Here is a 19,535-nt window from a genome sequence, read left to right as displayed (position 1 = left end):
CAACTAACAACCAAGTCCAAATAAATCAGCCTAATAAATTTTTGGTCCAATTTGATTTAGGCATAAAATTGTTTCTTTTGCATCAAAACTGAATGCTAAAGACAACAACGTTGTGATGCACAGAAATTGCAAAGTGAATACACATTTGTAACAAGTTTGTATACATAGGTTTCGTTGTTACAAGGAGGTTCTTTATCAATGCAAAGCAATATGCTGTTAAATTCTTAACTAGAGGGTGGCAAGTTTAATGCCAGTCAAAGGTTCTCGGTGTTCATTAGTGGCGACTAGTGCCCATTAAATCTATTATGTCCACAAAGTATCTAAGTTCCCATCTCAAACCAATATCTGTGTGTGGGAGGGAGAGAGAGTGCTGGGTCGGGGTTGCTTGATTCCTGGTCTGAATCAAAAAACAGAGCAGTCTTTAGTGCCTTGTCCGTCCAACTAATTAAACCACCTGTAGTGGACAGGTGTGCCCATTTAGGGGGGTCATGGTGCAGACTGCGCCATTGAAATTTTTAGGGGTGGGGGGAGATGGGTTTAAGGAGTATTTCCCCCTTTTTTTGGGGGGGGGGCACCCTTGGTGGAGGATACAGGGTAAAAAGGAGTGTAATGTAGTGCAATTAGAAAAAAAGAGTACATAAAAACAATGAAATAAATTAGAAACAATAAAACAGCCCAAAACGGCAAATTAACTATCAATAAATACAGAATAGAAAATGCTCAAAAATAGAAAAGAAAAACAGGAGGAGGAGTGGGGGTAATTTTATAAAAATGTAATGAGTGGTACCATCAACAAAAATAAACTTGAGTACAAAACTGAAAATTTCAAGTATGATATTAAACGATAATAATAATAAAAAAGAAAAAAAAATTCAAAGCATTTTATGAAAAAATTATAAAATATTATTTGTAAATTATCCAATCTTGGGGAAATCAAATTTAAATAATTGATTTTAAAATAAACAAAAATACCACTTCCAAATTTTAAAATTCATGCTAAATTTGAGAGAAATAAGAAGTGGAAGCCATTAGGAACTGGGTTGAGTCCTTAGACTATGCAAAGCTTTGCGAAAATAAGTTCTGGGAAGGGCATGCAGTTTTTGTATCGGGTTCAATTAAGAAACTGAAGTTGAGATACTTTTGTGCAGATTCTCCACTCCTTCACACACGATTTGGATATTTATTTATATTTACAAAGGGATCACTACAGCTTAGTTAAATTATAAGTTTCAAAAGGAAAAAAAGTTTTCCCTAAACATTTTTTACTTAAATTAAAGGAAAAAAAAACTACCGATCATTTTCGCCCAGTATAAATATTTAGAGTTTGCAAACTTACCACAACAGGTATTCCAATACTTTGTGCAAAATCTATGTCAGCATTATTTTCTGTGTTTGATACAACTACCTTTATTTTCGCTGCACTGATATTGTTGGAATTTTCAGTAAATTTTATCAGAGCTCTCAAGCTATTATCTAAATTAAAAAAATGTATAAAAGCACTTTACAGTAAAATTTTAATCAGTAATACTAAAATAAAAAGAGAAATATAAATGCAAACAAAAAAAAATTAAATAGTTATTAAATATTTTAAATTTACACTTACTATCACATGATGCAAGCACTCCAATATTTTTCTTTTCAAAAGAACTATTTTCACTCATCTGCAAGTTCGTGATTTCAACTGGATTAGTACCTAAATGAATTATTTTAAATAGTGACATTATGGGAAAACAAAGATAAAAGTGGCGTATAACATTCAAGCTTTTTACAGTAGATCATTTTAGATTCATACAGTAACAAGTTTGTTTACAAAGATTTTACAATAAATATTGAGATTTTTGCTTGTATCTTTCAAAACTTACCAAATGAACAGTCTAGGTTGGAATCAGCTATACATACACACCACATTTAGTTTTAGATGAGGTGTAGGTTACAAAAATTATGATTAGTAACCAATTCACATAAGATGAAGGCTATCATCAAAAACAAAACCGCTAAATTTCTGACATACAATAAACCCCCAATTATCCGCAACCTTTCACACTTTCAAAAAAAAAAAAAAATAAATTGTAACGGATTCGGTGCGACTTCCACTTTCTTGAAATGAAGACACAGTTCTTGATAAAAGCACAGGAAATTTATTTACACTATGTACAGGAAAGATCTTCAACAACTGCTAAATTATTCATCAGCAATTAAGCAATTATCACACAACACCGTAAACTCAACGTTTACACACGTATTTACTTCCAAATACGAAAACAACACAGCGAAATGCCTCGCTATAAACAGAGCAAAATGCTCTCAGTTCGAAATATCAATCGAAACTAAACTGTTTATCCATCGCTAACGGCTTATATATACCGAAAAGAAATCTCTCAAATATTCCAGAAAATGCTACGACGTTCTACAACTACACTTCCATTGATAAAATCAGTGAATGAAGTAAGAAAAAAAAAAGAATAGGGGGTTGTATACTTGAGCCATATGAAAAGGGGTTGTATATTCATTACGGGAAACTATTTACAGGTTACGTTACTACAATAATTACTATTTACAGGATTTGTAACATTGCCCCCTTCCTAAGGACTGCACGTCCCGGGCAGTACAATCCCCAGAAAGGGTGCCAAACTTCTATCACAAGTTTACAAATATACACATTAATTAAAAACTAACAGATACAGAAAACACAATAATAACAAGAAATATTACTAAACATTAAAAGCAAAAATTATCTACAACTTTTATGTTATCAACCATGGTTGTTTACGTAATACTCATGAACTATGGCCATAGTATGGGGCTAACCGATCATAATGTACAACCCTAGGTTTTGCATTAGGTGATTTTTGGATCCTCACTACGACGTCATTCAGTCGGTTAAGGACTTTGTAGGGTCCATCCCAATGCGACTGCAATTTCGGTGAAAGACCTTTCCGTCGGATGGGATTCCATAACCAAACCTTGTCGCCTTCGTTGAATTCATGTCCAGTAGACCTTGTGTCGTATCGGGTCTTCATCTTCTCCGCCGCGATGTTGATTCGCTCTCGTGCGAAGTTATGAACGTCTTCCAACCGGGCCTGGAGATCCTGGATGTACTCCTCAGGCGATGCAGTCGCATCCGGAGGACGACCGAAGACGAGATCACAAGGTAGCCGAAGCTCTCGTCCGAAGAGCATCTGAGAGGGGGCATATCCGGTAGTCTCGTGGACAGCACTGCGGTAGGCCAGCAGGAACAAAGGTAGCTTCTTGTCCCAATCCTGTTGATTTCTGGATACCATAAGTGAGAGATTGTTCAGGATTGTGCGGTTAAATCTCTCCACCATGCCGTCCGATTGTGGGTGTAGTGGTGTTGTCCTAGTTTTCTCAATTCCGAGAATTTGACATAGGCCCTTAAACACAGCAGAGATGAAATTCCTCCCTTGATCGGAATGAATCTGCAAAGGTGTTCCATATCTCGAGATCCAGTGTTGGACTAGAGTCTCTGCTACGGTGGTAGCCTCTTGATCTGGAATGGGATATGCTTCCGGCCATTTGGTGAAGTAGTCGATGGAAACAAGAATGTATTTGTTCCCATCAGCAGTTCTTGGTAGAGGACCCAGGATGTCAATCCCAATTCGTTCGAAAGGAGCTCCAACGTTGTACAGATGTAGCTTCCCTCTGCTTCTCTTCTTCGGTCCTTTACGAGCAGCACAGGCGTCACAAGAATGGCACCACTTCTCCACGTCATCCTTCGCCTTGCTCCAGAAGAAGTGCTCCCGAACTTTATTGAGGGTTTTCAAGACACCAAAATGTCCTCCAGTCGCACTACTATGTATTTCTTTCAGAACATCTGAAATCCTTGATCGGGGAAGTAGTAACTGCCACCTAGACGTTTTGCCGTCATCAGATTCCCATTTTCGGTGTAGCACGCCGTTCCGTAAATGGAGCGAGTTCCATAAAGCCCAGTATCTTTTTGTTGCAGGACTGAAGATGGAAACGTCCTGCCAGCTAGGGCGTCGACTGTCACTTTCCATGAACTCTAAAATTGGTTTTATGTCGGGGTCTTCAAGTTGATCCTTACGAACTTGGTCATCACTCCATGGATCAGGTTCTGATGATGTTGGAGTCACTGTCACCTGATAGGCGGTAGGGCTAGTCGTTCCATACTGTTTCTCGGTTCGGGAACAATAGTGGCAGTTCTCAGGACAGGGTCTCCTTGATAAAGCGTCAGCATTCCCGTGAGATAACCCTTTTCGATGCTTGATCTCCATGTCATATTCCTGGAGCCGCTGTATCCATCTGGCTATCTGGCCTTCCGGATTTTTGAAGTTCAAAAGCCAAGTTAATGAGGCATGATCTGTCCGAAGCAGAAATTTTCGGCCGTAGAGGTAATGATGGAAGTGTTCTACAGCTTTCACTATGGCCAGTAACTCCTTTCTGGTGACGCAGTAATTTCGCTCCGACTTGGATAAGCATTTGCTCCAGTAAGCAATGACATGTTCATTTCCGTCAATTTCTTGGGATAAAACAGCTCCGATGCCCTCGTGGCTCGCATCAGTGTCTAGGATGAAGGATTTTCCAGGCTGAGGATATGAGAGAATAGGCGTTGATGTTAAAGCCTCCTTCAGTCGTAGAAATGCATCTTCGCATTCTTTGGACCATTCAAACTTTTGCTTGCTCTCCGTCAGCTTATGCAAAGGTCGTGCAATGTTGGAAAAACCCTTCACAAATTTCCTGTAGTACGTGCAGAGCCCCAGGAAACTTCGCAGCTGATGGATGTTTTCGGGACGACTCCAACTCTTGACCGCAGATACCTTTTCTGGATCGGTTTGTACACCTTCAGAAGAGATGATGTGACCAAGGTAGTTCACTTCCCGGTGGAACAAATTACATTTGGACGGGCTTAACTTCAGATTGACTTCCTTAAGCTTCTGCAGCACCTTCCTAAGATTTGCCAGATGTTCTTCGAAGCTGCGTCCCACGATGATGATATCGTCTAAGTAGACCAGACAGGATTCGTAGGAAAGTCCTCTTAACACTGTCTCCATAAGACGCTCGAACGTAGCTGGTGCATTGCAGAGGCCGAAGGGCATCACTTTAAACTGCCATAAGCCTTGTCCAGTTGTAAACGCTGTCTTCTCTCGGTCATCAGGGTGTATCTCAACCTGCCAGTAGCCGCTCTTCAAGTCCAGGGTCGAAAACCACTTGTGTCCGGAAAGAGTGTCCAAGGTGTCGTCTATCCGTGGAAGAGGGTAACTGTCTTTCTTGGAGATTTCATTCAGCCGTCGGTACTCGACACAAAATCTGGTGGAGCCATCTTTCTTTCGGACTAAGACGATGGGAGAGGCCCAAGGACTGGATGACGGTTCGATGACATCATTCTCCTTCATCTCTTTCAGGAGGGTCTCAACCTCTTCCTTCTTGGCGAACGGTAGTCGTCTTGGATGCTGTTTAATAGGGAGGTGTTCTCCAGTGTAGATCCTATGCTGCGTTAAATTCATCCGGCCCACATCCTCCGATGTAGATGAAAACAGATGCTTGAAGTCGTCCACCAATTGTTCCGCAGCAGTTCTTTGATCTTTCGATAATGGCGCACTCCCAATTAACTTCGATGTCAAGGACTCAGAAGACACAGTCTCGGGGGAATTGATTCTTCTAATGATGCAGTTTACTGGAGTACAAGTTGCTAACACTTCACCTTTCCGGATATTCCTTGGCCTTTCACTCACGTTGGCGACTCTCACAGGAATTACATCCTTAGAAAGGTCCACAAGCGTAGATGCTACCAGCACTCCTTTTAGGTTATTGCTTAGGTTAGGGTATTCAATGAGTCCAAATCGAAAACTATTGCTTTCTTCAAGGGAGCCAGGTATTAATGATTCTGACCTTGAGGGAATCGATAAATCTGTTTGGGCTATTATTTGATGAGCGGATTTTACATCACTTTCTGCAGGGAAAACGGCTATGTCTTCTCTCATCGAGTGCAGCTCATTAGTCTTGAAGTCGAGAGTGAAGTCATATTTCTTCAAAAAGTCCAATCCGAGAATGAAGGGGTCCGTGATATTAGCGACGAATGCCGTATGATGGTAGGTGGCATTCCCAAACACTATTTCCAAGTCCACTTTACCGTCAATCTCGATTTTGTCACCTGTCACAGTCTGGAGACTTACGCGTGGCGATGTCCACAGCAGTTTCAATCCGAATTCACGAACCACATCTGTCCTAATGATTGTCACATTGGCTCCAGTGTCGACAATCAGTCTGCAGGGGTTCCCATTTACATCTGCGTAAATGAAAAGTCCATCACTGCCACTACTAGAAGAGGAAATCTGCAGAGCTCTGGTGGTGGTGATTTCCTTCCCTCGCGTAGCTTGACGAGCCGGACAACTCCTTCGCAGGTGTCCTTCACTACCGCATTTCCAGCACTTCTGCTCTTGTTTCTTTTGGGCTGTTATGCTGCTCAGATGTCTTGTCAAGTCACCGAGTTGTCTCTCAAGTTTAGCGAGATGGGACGACCTGGAATCAGACTCATCAGTTTCCTGAGTCCGGATTAGATGGCGATCCACTCGAGTTGCTTCTTGGGCGGCCTCGTATCTCATCGCATACACAACAGCAGAATTCAGGTCTTTGACATCCGCCATCCGTAGAGCTTTCTGGATTTCCGGATCTCGAACCCCGTCGATGTAGTAGTTGAGTGCCAGGTTGTCTCGAACATCCGCAGGACAGTCGCAAAAAGCAAGATGAGACAGTCTCTCGACGTCCGTCGCTAGCTCTTGCAGAGAGTCAGCTTCGGGCTTCCTCCGAATCAGACGTGCTTCCACACGCTCCGCATTCCATTTGCCATAGCTACAGAAATATAGCAGCTAGAGAGTCATATTTTATACCAATTCAAAGATCTTGTTGAACCCTTCCCGTAGAGTAGCTGCACACGGATTTTGGACCATCCATTCATTTGCAATCCGTTAATTTCATCTTTGAACATGTCCCCGCCCTGTTTTAGCACATTGTCTGACTGAATAAAGAATTGGAAAACATCGCGGGCCACCTTGATCCACTTCCTGTCATCGCACCACCACGGACGACCTGTCAATGGAAAGCTTATTTTGCGAGCTCCAAGAGGATACTGGTTATTTTGCCCTAGCGCCAGGGGCCTAAACAGAAGGACACCTTAAATTATCGTTGAGACTACCCGGTTTTTGCAGCGCTAGAAACACCCCGTGCGACCTTCGACCCCGCCGTGCAAGCACCCCCGCTCCTGCGGGATCCCTCAACAGCGTAGGAGATGAATGCCAGGGGGACATTTAATGTAAACATCCAGCATCCACAGTGAACGCTCACGCCTCAGCGAACCCAACACCTTCCAGAGGACCACCCGCAGAGTATTTCTGCATTGCGTATCCAAGGGATCTTCCTCACAGTGCATCATTTACTTTCAGTGAACATTGTGTATTCTAATGTGCCCAGAGTGTTAATCCACCTCACACTTCAGAGTCACCATATCAGACTTTTATGGACTTTCCCTCTCCGGCTGACTAGGGAACGTGCTCTAGTTGCCCCGCTACACATTCGTCATTCCTGTTATCACCTGAACTGTCGCTCACATGTGGGCTAATTACTGCTCTTCATCCAAGGAACTGTACGTATAAACATTTTAATAGTGATTTATCAACTATCTATGTACATTTTACTGGTTTTACGTAATTATTTTTCACTTTTGGAATTTATTATTATTTTTTTTTTTATATATATATAATTTTTTTTTTATATATATATTTTAATTAACATTCGCTGTATACTGCAAAGTATATCTCCGTACATCTTACTTATTTTGCACAGTTACTTTTCACCAATGTGTTTTATTATACATATATATCTATATTTTAACATTTACTCCTTATAATTACCCTTTTTTTTTTGATTTAAGGTGCCTCAAGCAGAGCGACGCTAAAAAATTTTAAATGCATTATGCCTGGATTTCCATTGTTAATTAAATTATTGTAATTAATTTTTTATGCTATATTTTTATGCGTCTTAAAAATTCAAAAACTGTTGAAATGTCATGTAAATATTCATTTTACTCAGAATTAAGAGAGATTTCAGTACTCTTTTTTTTTTCCTTGGGCTAAATCATAATCTCAGGAATTATTAGCTTAAATAGTCTTGTCCAATTAGTATACAAAATTAGAAGCTTATTGAATCCTATCAAGTAGACATTCATTCAGCTCAGATTTCAAGACAACATTTTTTTTTTTTTGAAGTCACTCCTCTTTTTATTGATTAGCATCCGAAATATTCGTTAAATACTTATCGTTTAAATACGATGGAAAATACACACGAGGTCGTACAAAGGCATTCTCCCCCTCATTGGGTGTTACAGAAACTGGACTCTAAGATGACCTCCTTGGGTAAACTTCCTCACCCAACCTCCCCACCCCCCACTAACAGTACACCACCAACACCCTCACTCTCCTTGCAATCTTCAAATTCCACAGATTTTAGTGAGATTTACATTGGTCCTTTTGAAGACCATTTTCATAAGACCACCCAACCCCCAATAAATTTCATAACATACGAAAACTCAGTAGACGATATATTGGATTTCTTTGACACCATTATCTCGGGCAAGGATCGAAACCGTCACATCTTCTTGAAGATTGGACTACGAGAGCAAGTCAAATCTGCCCTTGCGCTACTACGATTTAAGCTTAAGGATAGCCAACAGAACCAATTAACTTCTTCCCCCACTGGAATTTTGCCCAACGATGCAAATAATGTCATAAACTTACAACCTGAGCTCAATTTGACTGAGAGTAATTCCCAGTGTGACCAACCAGAGATCACGTATACAACAGTTCGCACACAAACAGAGCTAATAGTTGATTCCCCCACCATCCTTTCGCCTTCTCCTCTCCAACCCGTTAAAAATCCTGCCTCTCCCCCCTTTAATGACCCCCCGTCCTATGCTTCGGCAGCCAAAAGAAATGTACACACCATGTTAGTGTACCCCACCGACCCCAATTGCACATCATCTAAAAACCTCAGGAAGCTCTTGGAGAATAACTTCGATCCATTGAAGGACGGTATCAAAGTCTCAAGGGTCAGGTACGTGGCTAAAGGGGGAGTGGCTATTGACCTGCCAACACAAAATGATCTTTCCTCTCTACAGGAGAACCTCGCAGAAGTCCCAGTCCTAAAGGACAAAATTAGCGTGCGAGCACCGAGACTCAGATTACCGAGAATAATCCTCTACGGTGTCACACCTGACTTTGACGGCCCAGTCCTACAAGATATTCTCTACAACGATTTTGACATTCCCGAACATGAGGAGGTCTCCCCGTGTTTTAAACTTTCAGGGAAAAACGGCACTAATAACTGGGTTTTCCAGTGTTCCACAAGCGCCTACCACTTTATTATGTCCTCCCCCAAACTAAGCCTTTCCTGGCGGGTCATCAGCATCCGAGAATTCCTCGGAATTCGACGATGTTATGCCTGCCAGGGCTTTGGCCATGTCGCCTCGGACTGCAACAAGCAACGCAGTTGCTGCTATTGCTCTGAGGACCATGGCAATGAACCTTGCAATGCAACCCGACCATTTTGCACGAATTGCATCAATTCCAATGTAAGCAAACACACAAACTACTTTACCGATCACGCAGCAAACGACTCTAAGTGCCCTTTTTATTTGAATATTGTTAACAAAGTTAGATCCCAAACGAAATATGAATAAAACATATCAAAATGCAAACTCTGAGATTTCCCTTCCATCCACTAGATTGGCAAATTCTTCATCTTTCAACCACTTAAATCTAAAACAATTTTCAACAGTTTCCCCAAATTCATTCACCTCAGTCTCCGCTCCCTCTCTGAAGATTGTTCAGATAAACCTTCAAAGAGCGGCTGCACCTACATCCTTACTTCAACAATTATTACCAGAACAAGAAATTCATGCATTCTTGGCTCAGGAACCATACTTGGTCAAGAAACAAATTTGCAATATCCCTTCCTCCTGGGGCCGAGTCTTGTCAACCAGTGGTCGTGCGGCAATTTTCCTACCCACAAATAAACTTAAAACTATAAGTGCCTTCCAGTCATATGACTTTGTGGCAGTAAAGGTCTCAATGGACACCTCCCCCTTCATTTTGCTTTCAGCATACTCGTCCCCGGCCGAACCAATCGAAGAACTTCTTCTCGAGCTTTCGAGTTTCATTAACTCAATAAATCTCATCCCCATCCTCATCGGAGGGGACTTCAACGCCCCTTCTAGAACTTTTGGTTATTCCAGAGACGGGGCAAGGGGAGAGGCCGTCCTTGATTTTGCCGCTACTTTGAATTTAAACATGTTGAACTCTCCCCACTCCCCTCCCACCTTTCAAACAGCACATGGTCATGGTTGGCCAGACCTAACCTTTTCCAAAAATATTTGCAGCAACATTAGCTGGGATGTCAGGAATATCATATCAGCAAGTGATCATAATTATATTTTTATTAATATCGACAGCTCTTTTTCAACCTCACGGTTCATCCGCTATAAAACTTTATATACTACTATACCATTTGAAAAACTGCTCAAAGTTAAACTGCCACCAATAATTGCCCTACTTCCAACCCTGACCACATTTGATGATCTTGATCGGTTCACAACAGCTCTCACACTCACTATACAGGACTGTGCAGAGCTAACTTTCAAGAAGAAAAATTTTGCCACACCTTCACCGGCAAAATGGTGGCATACAGGTTTGACTGTTCTAAAAAAGTGTGTCACTGCTGCGAGACGCCGTCTCCAGCGCAACAGGGGTTCCTCACTGGAGAATCAGTTCAAAGTCATTTACAAAAAAGCACTAGCCAAATACAAACGAGCAATACGCCAAGCTAAAACCTCTTCCTGGAAAACCTTCTGCACACACAGCAAAAATGTGTTTGGCAAACCCTACAAAATCTGCTTCGGCAAAGCTTTCTCCCCAACTTATATGCATCAATCATCCGCCACTACTGATACTGAAGATTCTTTTTGTCAAAAGATCCTGAACCATTTTTACCCAGAAGACCAACCAGATCCTCCAGTCGATCCCCCTGTCCCACCCTCAACCTACACTCCTTTTACGAGGGAGGAGGTTGAACATGCAGTTCAGCTCCTCCCTCGCAAGAAAGCACCAGGTAAAGATAGCCTGGACTACATTATATGGACTGCTATTCATCGCACCTTCCCCAATTTCCTTAAAGACTACTTCAACGCCTGCCAAGCACTAGGAACTTTTCCAAAACCTCTCAAAGACGGAGTATTGATACTTTTCCTGAAAGCAGGTAAGGATCCTTCCCTCTTTACCTCCTTTAGGCCAATAATTCTTCTGCCAGTGCTTTCAAAAATCTTTGAAAGAATCTTACTTTTCCGTCTCCAAAGCCACCTTTCCCTTAACAACCTCCACCACCCAAACCAATTTGGCTTCGTCCCGCGGCGTTCCGTTAATCATGCCTTGGCCGCACTATTTGCAAAAATAGAGGAAGGAATTGCAAGAGGGCATCAAATGGTGCTCATCTCCCTGGACATTGTTTCAGCTTTTGACAATCTTCCATGGGATAAGATCATGTATTACCTCGCCGATTCCCACTGCGATGAGGGCATTTTAAATATATATCGCAGTTTCCTCTCTCACAGAAAAATTTTCATTCAAACAAGCACAGGCTCATGCTCTATCAAACAGAAAAAAGGTTGTCCGCAAGGTTCCTGTAGCGGACCGGAACTGTGGAATCTCGTCGTGGCTTCACTACTTCGAATTCCATGGCCAGATCACACCCACGTGCAGGCCTTTGCGGACGACATTGCAATTCTCGTTTCAACAAGGCGCACGCATGATCTGCAAACCTTTGCGCGCGACACTCTTTCACTAGTCAACACCTGGCTGCTCGAGCATGGCCTGACTGCTTCCAATTCCAAATCAGCATATATGCACCTTAAAGTCCCAAGGAATCTCAAAAGAGCCCCCACTCTTCTAATGGGAGACTTCCACATCATCAGAAAAAATAACTTAAAATATTTGGGGGTGGTACTCGACAATCGCCTAAAATGGACGGCTCACCTCGACTACCTAAAAACTAAATCAGTAACACTCCTTAGCAAATTTCAAAGATTAGCGGGGGGTAATTGGGGCATCAGTTTTCATCAAAGACGTCTACTTTACAAGGCGGTGGTCGAATCCTCCCTCATGCATGCAGCTGGCCTATGGGGCAATTATCTAGGAGTACGTCTCGTAAATAAAATCCATTCTATCCAACGCCGTTTCCTTCTTGTTCTTACAGGTGCATATTCTACAACCTCACATCAAGCCCTTTACATACTATCTGGGATCCCCCCTTTGGAACTACACTGCTCAAAACAATTAGGGGAGCAAGCAAAAACGTGAAGAAAACCGGGCGAGACGGCCATGTATTGGCATACAATGGATAGTACACGCGTATCAATGCGCAATACAGAAAAAAAGACGTAAAATAATTGGAATTAAGTTTTAATGCTTTGAAAGTATGGAAAAAACGCTAAAAGATGATTTAGGGCAACAATTTGGTTACATGTAAATGATGAAAAAAGACACTGTTTAGACATGATGCATAAGTTTTAATAAGGCGTGTGGGCTCCTCGAACACCTAAGACTGCTGCACACCTGTTTGCCATGGATGCGATGAGGTTATCTATCTGACTTTGGAGAATACTGTTCCACTCCCCAAGAAGTGCAATTTCCAAGTCTCGAACAGTAACAGGCGGCCTTGGTCGCGCAGCAATTCGTCGTCCGAGCATGTCCCAAACATGCTCGACTAGATTCAGGTCAGGAGAGCACGCTGGTCATTCCATACGCTGTATTGTTTCAGCTTCAAGCATGTTCTCTACCAGACGAGCTCTATGCGGTCGGGCAATATCATTCTGGAAAACAACGGAATCTCCAATGGCTCCAGAGTAAGGGATGACATGAGGTCGCAGTATCTCGTATGCATACCTTCGGCCAGTCAAAGTGCCATTCCGAATGATTGCAGGTCCGTACGTCCGCCTATGCTGATTCCACCCCATACCATCCAACCAACTCATCTGTATTGTGACTTTTCACGAATGAATGCGAGGTTATTTCGAGTGCCCCTGTCCCTCCATACCAGAAAGCGTCGGATGTCACACTCTAGGCTGATTTGGGACTCATCTGTAAACAACACTTGGCACCAATCATGTTGCTCCCAATCTTGATGTTCAGCATCCCATCATCTTCGGGCAGCACGGTGGCGTGGGGTCAACGGAATGAGGACCATTGGCCTACGTGCATAGAGCTCTCCCTCATGAAGCCGATTACGTACTGTTTGGCTGGACATCCTTCGTCCTGTTGCCAAGAGTAACTGTCTTTGCAGCTGCGTAGCATTCTCTGTTCTGTTTCGACGGGCTATTAACAGTATATACTGGTTATCAGTTGCTTCAGGCATGTGGCCGACCTTGCCCTGGTCGACGTCTGACATTTCCTGTCTCTTGGAATTGATTCCAAAGCCTTGCAACAACACTTCTGGAGACTCAAACAGCGTCCGCGACACTACGTTATGTTTGCGCGGATTCCAGTCTGCCTATAAGATGTCATGTCATGGATTCCGGTAAATCACTCTGTTAAGACATTCTCAAGTAACCTTGTCTCAAGAAAAAATACTGTGCAATCGAATTTCACAGTTACGGCAATAAAACGGACGTTTCTGCAACATCTCGATTTCTGCTCTTATCTCCTTTTTCTGGTTTTTGACGTCATGAACACTGATTGGCATATAAAGTTTTCTTTTTCCGTTTCCTGGTAGGCTTAAAATTATGGATGTTTATATGTACATACATTTTATGTTATTTATTAGTATGCATCTTTGCGTAATTTTGTTAAAACCATGTGCTCCCCTAATTGTTTTGAGCAGTGTACTAATAAGGCAACATATGTGGTCCTTCAACATTCTAATCAAACAAAAACCAATTCATCTTGACGGAATCGAATTCCAAAGTACGCTCTTTGAAACTGACGCTCCAAAATGGTTCAAATGCTCCTACGAACAACTCGTAGACACTAGCTTCATCCATACTGAAGAGATCCATCCAAACCAACTTTTACCTCGCAGAATCTACACAGATGGTTCAAAAACCATGACTGGTGTGGGCTCCGCGTTTGTTTCCTTTTCGGGTAGTACAATTACAAGTTCCTCTTCGGTGAGACTTCGGGAGGGAAACTCTGTCTTCCAAGCAGAACTCTTGGCCATCAAAAATGCAATTGCTTATACGCAAAGCCTTCCTCAATACCCGTTCCAAATTTTCTCTGACAGCCTATCATCTCTATTGGCCCTCAAAAATTCTTTTAGCAAAAATCAATTAGTCCAAACAATTCTAAAACAGGTACTCAGCTCTACTAAAAATTTTAACATCTTTTGGGTTAAAGGCCATTCAAACAACAGAGGGAATGACGAAGCTGATCGTCTTGCCAAATTAGCGGCAGACACTACCGGACTTCAGGAAGACGCGAGTGTCCCATACCCTGCGTCACACCTCAAGAGGCTATTAACGACTCAGCTTTGTATGGATTGGCAATACCGATGGGACAACGCGGAGACGAGCAGAGGTTGCACGATATGCTACCAACAATCAAGCTCTACCCGCGCGTCTCACACCGTTGCCACACCATTTTCTCAACAGGTCACGGCCCATTTCCTTCATATTTGAATAGATTTAACATTATCGACTCTCCTCTCTGCTCTTGCGGAGAAATAGGGGACAGCCTCCATTACATCTTTGACTGCCCACTGACAGAAGCCCACCATCTCCGCTGTCCTCCGGGCACATCCCATCAACAACGCCTGAAGCAGGCACTTAAACTGCGGCATAGCACCGCGCGTCTTAACGCAATCTTCCATTCTTTGTCAACCGAGGGTTACCTGCACCAGAGCTCAATCTAATTTCTTTTACCCATGCATTTTTATTTACCCACAGCTTTAGTATCTAATGGTTGCCTCTTTAGACATTCTGTCCTTCTGCATGTCTCCTATTACATTGTACAATCTAATGATTGTTGGCTTTGTTTTTGGTGAATGTAGCTGAGTGTATTGTCTGTTTGTGTCACTTTGTTGATTTGCTACCACTATTCAATGGTGTATAGCTGTGTACCCTGTGTAATGTGTGTATATATATATATCTATATCTATATGTATGTTTGTATATGTGTGTGTATGTTTTATTATTATTATTATTATTATTATTATTATTATTATTATTATTATTATTATTAATCTTTATGTGAGTTTAAAATTGTGTAAGCAAAATTCCTGTCTGTCGGAATATGATTTCGTGTATTGCATGCATTATGTACGACATATACAATGTATCAACTCACCGATTAACACAGCTGTCTCCAGGGCCCCATCCAACCGTTTAAACCACACATAGTGGTAGGTACGGGGGACCCTGGAGTGTTATGTTATGTTATGTTATGCTAGCTCTTGCAGGGTTTCCCCGGTTTTCTGGAAACGGGACTTCAACTGGAGTCGGCTGAAATCTTTCTGGCACTTCTGACCGAAGCGAAGCTCCAACGCAGATGTGAGGGCGGCGAAATCCAGGCGCTGGCTGTCCGGAAGGGTCTGAAGAATGTCCGCTGCGTCACCTCTCAGGGATGCTGCAAGATGGCAGGCCTTGGTAGCAGAGTCCCATCCGTTCGCTTCCGCCACTATCATGAACTGAGTTTTGTAAACCTGCCACGAAGTTTTCCCATTAAATGTGGCAAGTTTAATGGACGGTCGAGCAACCGATGTGGGAGCGCCAAACTGTACAGAGCTGCTTTCCGCGGTCGCCAATCTCCTTTCCAGGTCTTTAAAGATGTCTTCTTTAAGTTGATGAAATTTTCTATCTTCTTCTTCCAGTTTATTTTCTACAGCATTGCATCGGCCTTCAACGGAACTTAATTTTTCTTCAAATTTCTCTTCGATTTTATTTTCCACTGCGATGAATCGGCCTTCAACTGCCTCAAACTTTCCTTCAATAGCATCAACTCGATGCTCTATCTCATTAAATTTATTTTCCATCACAGTCTTTACCGAAGTAAGATCGTTTTTAATTTCCTCTTGGTTAGAAACTAGGTCATTTTTCAGCACCGTTAAATCACTTTTCAATTGGTTTTGATTAGCCGCCATATCATTTTTTAATTGTTCTTGATTAGCTGCCATATCATTTTTTAATTGTTCTTGATTAGCTGCCATATCATTTTTTAATTGTTCTTGATTAGCTGCCATATCATTTTTTAATTGTTCTTGATTAGCCGCCAAACTTTCGGTCAAGTCACTTTTCACAGCATTAATTGCTTCCAGAAGTTGTTTTAATTGGTCATCCATTGCGCGAGTAATCACCATAAAAACAAAGTCTATAAATTCAAACAGTCTTTATGAAAAAAAATGTCCTAAGTCACACTTACTCCAAGAAAGTCCAGAAGAAGCCCCACGTTGGGCGCCAAATTGTAACGGATTCGGTGCGACTTCCACTTTCTTGAAATGAAGACACAGTTCTTGATAAAAGCACAGGAAATTTATTTACACTATGTACAGGAAAGATCTTCAACAACTGCTAAATTATTCATCAGCAATTAAGCAATTATCACACAACACCGTAAACTCAACGTTTACACACGTATTTACTTCCAAATACGAAAACAACACAGCGAAATGCCTCGCTATAAACAGAGCAAAATGCTCTCAGTTCGAAATATCAATCGAAACTAAACTGTTTATCCATCGCTAACGGCTTATATATACCGAAAAGAAATCTCTCAAATATTCCAGAAAATGCTACGACGTTCTACAACTACACTTCCATTGATAAAATCAGTGAATGAAGTAAGAAAAAAAAAAGGAATAGGGGGTTGTATACTTGAGCCATATGAAAAGGGGTTGTATATTCATTACGGGAAACTATTTACAGGTTACGTTACTACAATAATTACTATTTACAGGATTTGTAACAATATATATATATATATATATATATATATATATATATCATGATAACTGACCAAACGTAGATAAATGCACCCATTTTAACTAAACAGGTGAAAAACCTATCTTCAACATTTCCCTGCCGAAAAGACACTTACTTATTTCTTCCCCTTCCCTTGCAATGACATCAAACCTTCCAAAGTCACTGAATCCTGAGTTTCAGACCCATACTAATAACTGATTTTTAAATGCACACTACTAGTTGAAATCTGATTTTTAGTTCTGTACTACTTACTACTTTAGATCTGTATTACCTACTGAACTTTAGATCTACTCCACTTATGTGCGTAAAGGAGTGACCAAACTAGTTTTCAGTAAGTTACCGCCCTATAGCCAGGGCTAAGGCAGTAAACTAGTTTTGTTTGGAAAAATTCCCTCCCCTATACATTTTTGGTCCAACTTAACTTGATCTGTTTCAGTTAATCTGTTTTCACAATTTGTTGGCGTATATGTGTAATCTTTTTGCATTAATGAGCAATTTTTCAAATACACTCTTACCGTTTTCAGCTAAATTTTAAATGTATGTAAGTTTTATTAACTTTTAACAGCTACTGCACACACTCGTAACGTTTTTTACCTACTTTGTGGATTATCCGCAAATTTGCTTAACCGTGGTTACCATTAATCGGGAGTTTACTGTATCTCACACATATTGTATGATAAAACATTTTAAAATTTCATACAACATAAAATTATTTTTGCTCAAAAGAGAAACAAATTTTAAAGAACAAATTTATTAAGTTCCAGTGAGGCTATGAATGATTCATTAGTCAAAAAGTTCTTGAGTGAGCCCCCCCCCCCCTTCAGTTATGTTATAGTCTATATTATAAGAGCTTTAACTAAGAGCTGTTGATAACTTTCTATAGGTTTCATTATTTTTTAGGGTGAATTTGAATAGCTCACACATTTTCTTGATAACATTCCCAATTTCTTCTAGGAGCAACATTACAGGATTAGATAAGAAATCATTATTAGTTTTCATATCATCAATAATCTTTCTAAGAAAAAAAAAAACTCCTTCCAAGGTATAAAACAATATCAAACATAAAAATTTCTTACCTTTCTGAAGAGATTTTACAAAACCAACATCAAAAGCAGCGTAATCGGCTCTTTTTAAGTTTTCAAGTATTTCATCTTTGCAATCTTTATCAACAATTAAAATCATATCAAGGCCCATATTGAACACTTTCAGCATGTCTTTTTCAGACAGATGTCCATTAGTAGCAATCCAATTGAACATAAAAGGCACTTCCCATTTAGATGCATCTAAAACAACTTTATGGGTTTCATCCAAAATATTGGAAATGCTCTGATGTAAACCATGCTGATCAATGTAGGCTGCTGCCTTGATTAAGTTCTTCTTCATTAAAGGCAAAATGCTATGAACATAAATTTTAGTTGGACGCATTAAATATTCAGCAAATGTCTTGAATTTCAGATCTGGACAAGGTGAATCATATTTTAAACCTTGTTTTTTAATAACTTTGTCAACCAAGTCGTAACCACTGACATTAATAACTGAGGAGCATAGACCGATTACAGCATCTCCGCTGTGGATTTCTTTTTTTCTAGGTAGAAATGAAGACCTTTCTACAGCTCCTCTAGCAAAAGCTGTAAGATCAAAATCACCATCTGCATACATTCCAGGCATTTCTGCAGTTTCCCCACCTAAAATTAATATAAAAAAAAATAATAATAAAAATTAATAAAAATAAGAAAGAAGTAAAAATTTTCTTTTGTGCAGAAAATATTAAAATGTTATTGATAAAAACATAACAATAATTAAAGAACAAATTTTCAAACAGATTGCATTTATTCAGTAAGTTACTGCCCTATAGCCAGGGCTAAGGCAGAAATACATGAAATACATGGCCAGCTCAGTCAATTCCAGCCGAGGACCGCAGTTTCGTGCTTATTAGCACTCATCAGCCCGGCATAGGAAGTGACTGAGTTGGAGATGGAAAACCTCTTAAGTAAGCCAAGAGAGCCAAACAAACTGGTAGCTAACATAGAATTAGCTCTGACCAGAGGAGTGACCGAAGCAATGGTTCGGTTCAACTCGAAGATTGAAGGTAAGGCATGGTATATTCAGTAAATCAGCACAAAACTGCAGTCCTCGGCTGGAATTGACTGAGCTGGAGGTGTATTTCATGTATTGCATTTAGCAAAAAAAAGTTCATTTTTGTGGTGGAACCTTTATTAAACAGGAATAATGAACAGTATAAAATACCAAGGACAAAATTTTGTTACCTTCATGATAAAATCAGCATCAACTTTAACATTTCAAACCATAACTTACTTGTTTTATCTTCTACTTGTAATCAGAACTGAAATTAAACCTTGCATAGCTTTTTTTTTTTTGGTAATTTGGGTCAGCCATTGTTTTACAATTAAATTAAGAAAACTCAGCAGTGTAATACAAGCTATCACTTTGTACTCCCAAGTTAATCTTGTAATTAGGAAAAATTACAGCTTCAACTGTCTATGGTATCCAAACATTTTGCTTGAAGGTCAGTTTGGAAAATTTC

At 40.7% G+C, this 19,535-nt stretch overlaps 1 protein-coding gene across 1 annotated transcript in view; it reads right to left on the bottom strand.

Moving 5' to 3' along the window:
* The window catches only part of LOC129229434 (trifunctional purine biosynthetic protein adenosine-3-like), a 78,640-nt gene that overhangs the window by 33,990 nt on the left and 25,115 nt on the right, over window positions 1-19,535 (bottom strand). Inside the window, exons 11-13 of the mRNA XM_054863741.1 lie at window positions 18,067-18,675; window positions 1,604-1,693; window positions 1,337-1,473 (exon numbers count right to left, since the gene is read on the bottom strand). Coding sequence (XP_054719716.1) covers window positions 1,337-1,473; window positions 1,604-1,693; window positions 18,067-18,675 — 836 coding nt within the window. The remainder of the gene's footprint in view (window positions 1-1,336; window positions 1,474-1,603; window positions 1,694-18,066; window positions 18,676-19,535) is intronic.

Source organism: Uloborus diversus, chromosome 9 (assembly GCF_026930045.1).
Source record: "Uloborus diversus isolate 005 chromosome 9, Udiv.v.3.1, whole genome shotgun sequence".
NCBI lineage: Eukaryota > Metazoa > Arthropoda > Arachnida > Araneae > Uloboridae > Uloborus > Uloborus diversus.
The sequence above is the reverse complement of the archived record's forward strand: the minus strand, read 5'-3'. Positions and strand labels throughout refer to the sequence as shown.